The sequence below is a fragment of the Sinocyclocheilus rhinocerous genome, unplaced genomic scaffold, assembly GCF_001515625.1.
Source record: "Sinocyclocheilus rhinocerous isolate Xijiao unplaced genomic scaffold, SAMN03320098_v1.1 scaffold675, whole genome shotgun sequence".
In the NCBI taxonomy this organism is placed as follows: domain Eukaryota; kingdom Metazoa; phylum Chordata; class Actinopteri; order Cypriniformes; family Cyprinidae; genus Sinocyclocheilus; species Sinocyclocheilus rhinocerous.
This window is the reverse complement of record NW_015629520.1, coordinates 518,208-523,531: the sequence shown is the minus strand read 5'-3', so window position 1 is coordinate 523,531 and position 5,324 is coordinate 518,208. Positions and strand designations below refer to the sequence as shown.

The 5,324-nt window shown below is 36.6% G+C and overlaps 1 protein-coding gene across 1 annotated transcript in view; it reads right to left on the bottom strand.

Moving 5' to 3' along the window:
* Positions 1-5,324, bottom strand: part of LOC107739079 (S phase cyclin A-associated protein in the endoplasmic reticulum-like) — a 119,348-nt gene that overhangs the window by 71,511 nt on the left and 42,513 nt on the right. Inside the window, exon 20 of the mRNA XM_016551061.1 lies at positions 1,109-1,245. Coding sequence (XP_016406547.1) covers positions 1,109-1,245 — 137 coding nt within the window. The remainder of the gene's footprint in view (positions 1-1,108; positions 1,246-5,324) is intronic.

Sequence of the window (5,324 nt, the reverse complement as noted above, 5' to 3'; positions counted from 1 at the left end):
TTCATTCCAATCTTAGCATTACTGACATACAACTAGGGATGTTCATTTTAACCGTTTAACCGGTTAACCGACCGTAAGAATTTTGACTGATTAATACAATCAGTTAAACTGTTTAAAAAGTCATTTAATTATTTATTTTTTCAGTCATTTATCAAAATATTTAAAAAGGTTTGTTGCATGGTTAAAATACGCTACGTGCATAAAAAATGTGTTTTTTAGGGGGAAAACACATAAGTTGCGTATACGTCGCATTTTATTAAGTACTCACTTCTGTGAGATACTGTGTATATATATATATATATATATATATATAAAACCTTATATAGCCTTGCTTTGTTATGTTTTTCTCTGCTCGCAGAAGCGCTGCAGGTGCGTGATGTGATATGATGACCATGTGAATCCTCATGTTCTGTTGTTAGCTGCTTTTTGCGCATGTAAAATTAATCCCCGGGAAGCAAATGTTACTATTTTTAACGGGTCACAGACACTTATCCTTTCTAATTTAAAATAATCTTGTCGGTTAGGAAAAATAGTTAGCGTTGGTTGTCGGTTAGGAAAAATAACCGAAATAACATCCCTACAAACAACCATACCACACACACACACACACACACAAACAGTTGTGACAGGAGGCAAAATTGATAGTGCCCAGGTCTAGGATCTGACACTGAGACACGCGTTCGCTCCTATTTGTTGATTACTATTGATTTTCTTTGATACTTCATTTAAAAATCAATAGTTGGAAGAGAGAAAAACAGGCATGCTTTACACATACTTTAACATACTATTGTACACTAGAGAAGCCTTCAGTTTTGGCAGCGTGGTGGCTACCAATTAGTAGAAAAGCTCTTAACAGGTGAAAGTGTGTGTGTGTGGGGGGGGGGCTAACAGATCGATTCTCACTTTTTCCTCCCCAATCACAGAGAGTGGCCATAAATTAAGCTCATCAGTGTTGCTGTGCAGACAGCCGGGATGCACATCGCCTCTGCTCTCCATCTCCTTGTCACTCATAAAGCTCTCAAAAGCAGCAACACCACGCTTTAGCCACACGGAGGGAGAGAGCGAGACAGAGATAGAAGAAAGAGAGAGGAGACTGTGATCACATCACCTTGAGTTCATGCGTGCCCGCAGCTTCTTGGCCTTTTTCCGAGCTTTCTGCCGCTCTTCTCCCTCTTTTGCACTTTCGGAGGGCACGCTGCTGTCAGTCACAATGTCTACGATGTACTTTTTTTGAGACAGGTGTTCCTGTCAAAAAAAAACAAACAACAAAAACAAAAGAAAATTCAATTATATAAATGTTGCTTTTATACTAGAGCAGATTTATTTGAGTACTGTGAAAGGTGTTTTCCAAATATTACTGAGGGTAATATGTAACAAGTAACAAGCATTACAAAGTTTACATTGCTGATGTAACAAGTAACATGTTACTTGCAATTTTAGTTAATACCATAATAATTAATATACTTTTTCAAATAAGCTGATGATGACTGTTGTTGTATTTAAATTTATTGCCCTATCAGCTTCACCAGCTATTACATTGCAGATACAGAGTGAACATTCAACAATATAATAAATACAATATAATAAAAAGGGTAAATAAAATTCAACTTAGAAAAAAAGTGACTAGATTTTGTACATAAAAATTCTTTAAATTCACTCATGACAAAAGATTGTAAATGTTTTTTTCTGGGTCCATCTTACCAAGTAAGTCCTTAAAAGTTTGTCCTAAAAATAAAAATCGTTGATAAAAATCACCTCAATACATTAAAAACTGGGCAGACCAAAGACACGTTTTATAGACGTGCATCTTTTTATTAAAAAGTTGGTGCTGCAATATTAACATTTTGGTGCTAAGCTGGTGATGACAAAGAGTAAAGTAAACTGAACTAATGCATTACTTTGCCTTCAGAATAAACAATGCATCATTTTTAAGAGTAATGCAATAATGTAACATTATTTATAAAAGCTAATATTCCCCAGCACAGCTTCTGAATTTGTGTGTTTTTTTAGTATTATTTATATAGTATATTAATATTTTTGAATTTAGTATAACTTTTATATTCGGTTTCTATTTTAATATTAATTTATGCTTTAGTAAATTTGCTATATACTTTTGTCATTTTTAACAAACATTTTTATAGCTTTAATAATTTTTTATTTAAGCTTAGTTTTAGTCATTTTAGAACCTTAAATTTTCATTTAATTTAGTTAGTTGCCAAAGCAACATTTCTAATTTTCATTTGTCATCTAAAAAGTATATTTTAGTTCAGCTTTCATTTACAGGAAATGATTTTTAATAGTTTCAGTCAGTAACAACACTGCACCAACAACTTGAGGGCAGAGAGAGGGCATATAAATCAAATTCGAGTTTGAACTCAAGCAAACATACCATGTGTGAGAAAGGCATTTAGGAATTCAAATCGCAAGAACGACTTTAGTATAAAAGACAAGTATTAAACTAATGAAATTAGGATGAGATGGCTTAATTAGAAAGTTGTAGGTGGTACCAGAGTGAAATCTTCCTTTAACCAGCTTATATATTGCCAAAAATGCACATTAGATTTTTTTACGCTCCACAGAGAGACCTTTCAGTTCAAAGCCAGCGCATCCAGAAAAATCCCTTCAGGACAATAGAACGATGGCACATGGGTGTGTCAGAACAGAGCGACAAGAGAGGAGATCAAACATCAAACCGCCAATTCCACCCAGCACATGTCCAAAGGCTGGGCTTCAACTCCCACACTAGGATGTAAAGTGGAGCGCCTTCATTGAAAGACCAGGTGTTAAGCTCTTTGTGTGGCTTGTAGAGTCCTCCTGGCCTAGGCATTGTGCTCCGCAATTATGAAGGCATCTCCTCCACTCGCTGCTGGCATTAAGGCGGCGGAAGTGCTGAGGGGGGAGAGAGGTATAGCTTTCAGTCTCTTTCTGATGATGCCGATATTTCCATGGGAAGAAAGACGGATGTAACTCAATTTCAGACGACGTGATGCATGTGCCAGAAAGCAATTATCCAATTATCCTGTCATCCGGCACCTTGGAGGATGGGAGCAGCGGGTGAGATAGAGTCGATACCTCAGAGGCTGTATGCTAACAGAGGATGGGGACCAAAAACCAACTTCTTAAACGTTTTAAAATTCCATGTAAATACCTAGACCAACTGTTTTTTGCAATGTCGGACTAAAGCTGCATTCACATTAGTGAAGTTTTGGTAAAATTTCACACACTAAAAAAAATCTACTCTCTTGTCAATTGTTTAGCGATGCATCAAGCACAGAAGTAACTTGCAAACCAAGCAGCTTCCTGTTGGCCAAAGCAGCAAATTCTGCAAATCTGCATGGGAAAATCTTTCAAACTCGCATGGAATTCCTATTCGTGTAAATTACTGTAAATGTCAGATTATTACTGGCCTCTGCGTTGTGCGATTGCTTTAAAAGACATGAAATGTGTACTTAATGCTTCAAAAACTTGCAGTAGCTTGATTATAATGGTGCATGCAAACATACACTGAAAAGTCATCCAAAATTGTAATTTTGTCATCATTTACTTATCCTCATGTCATTCCTGTACGACTTTCTGTCTTCTGTGAAACACAATGGAGAATATTTTGAAAAAGGTCTCATCCTGTGTCCCAATTCGCCTACTTTTACTACTAGGATGCATTCTTTTTGTGAAGAAAAAGTACATACTTTTAAATGTGCAGCAAAATAGTAGGCCAGCATCATCTTGTCATAGTTAACATCCTTCAAATTTCATTTCATTTCATACCGTATTGGAGAGAAATAAACTGGCATTTTGATCTACCAGTCACGTGTCTCTCGAGTCTGGAACTCTCCTCATGTGTTCGCATAACGATGCGACAGTTAATGACCAAACTTATCCTTATAAAAGTTCACAATGTTGTTGCAGATTAAATATAATGCGGATAACATTAAGCACATATTTTTTCATCAGATTATATACTGATTATTAATCACTCAAAACAAAACACCTAAACCTCTCCGCCATGTTTGTAGTTCTTAAACAGTTTTTATTTGTGTTTGTAGCTCTAATCGAATCCTCATCCAGTGCACATTATTGTGGGCAATATGTTGCAAGAGTGTGCATGTATCTGCACTTCAAATTTTCACTGTAAACCATCTGGGTACCTTTGAGACACTCATTTCACCATACTATGATTTGGGACACACTAATTCTAATTTCGAAGACTATTTAGGACAGACAGTATGCGAATTGGGACGCAGCATTAGTGTTTTTTTTTTCTTGTCCATACAGTGACAGTCAATGGGGTCCAACACTGATCGAGAAGAAAGAAGAAAGTCAGAGAGTCATACAGTTTTGCAATGACATGAGGGTGAGTAAATGATCCCAGAATGTTAATTTTTTGGGTGAACTATCTCTTTAAGAGAAAAGGCTATGGGATTTTTCATCCGTTTTATCATCTATAGCCGCTTTTCCTCCGAAATTACCTGGAACAATATGTCCCAGGAACTTTTTTTCCCCAAGACCTGTTGCTGTCTGCGTTTCCATCATGGTCTAAAGTACCGAGAAGAATAGGCAAATAGTCTGGTTAAGTAGGTCTGCGCACGTTTCACAAATTTTGGACTTGCATCCTCGGTAGTTTGGACTTCGCGAGTTCGACTCTGGAATGTGAACTCCGGCGGAGGGATGATGCAAGTCCAGTAATTCTGCAAACAGCAGCGTACTTGATAACGTCACTCAGCTTGACTTGGCTACTGCAATTTTCCTCACTGTATTTACAATAAAATGAAATATGATATCAAACACCGCTGCCTATTTTCGGTTTCATTAAAACAGAAATGTAGTTCATGGAACGTACATACATTACAATGAAACGAAATATTATATCAAACATTGCCTATTTTCATTTTAACATTAATATAACGCGTTTCAAAAAGGCGGGGCATAGAGGAGAAACAATAATGTACAGTATGTGGAAAATAATGTGTTTTTTTAACTTTAAACCGCATAAACACATTTCATTACACCAAATACACAAAATAATGTTCTTTTTAGCAGCATCATATGACCCCTTTAATAGAATAATAGAATAAAGACCACAGATTACCTGTTAGATTTACCCAAAACAAATTACATCTTATGTTTAACCACTACAGAGACATCAGAGCCAGCGGAAAATGTCAGAAGGACTAGCCGAGTTAAGGCTACTCTCGTCGGGAAACATGAGCACTGAGCGCCTGCTGATCGCGTGGAGCTCACATCTCTGAAATCAGCGAAGCACATTTTCAAATAGGCGCTATCTTTATAAATAAACCGTAGATTTGAGTTTTAAACAACTACATTCT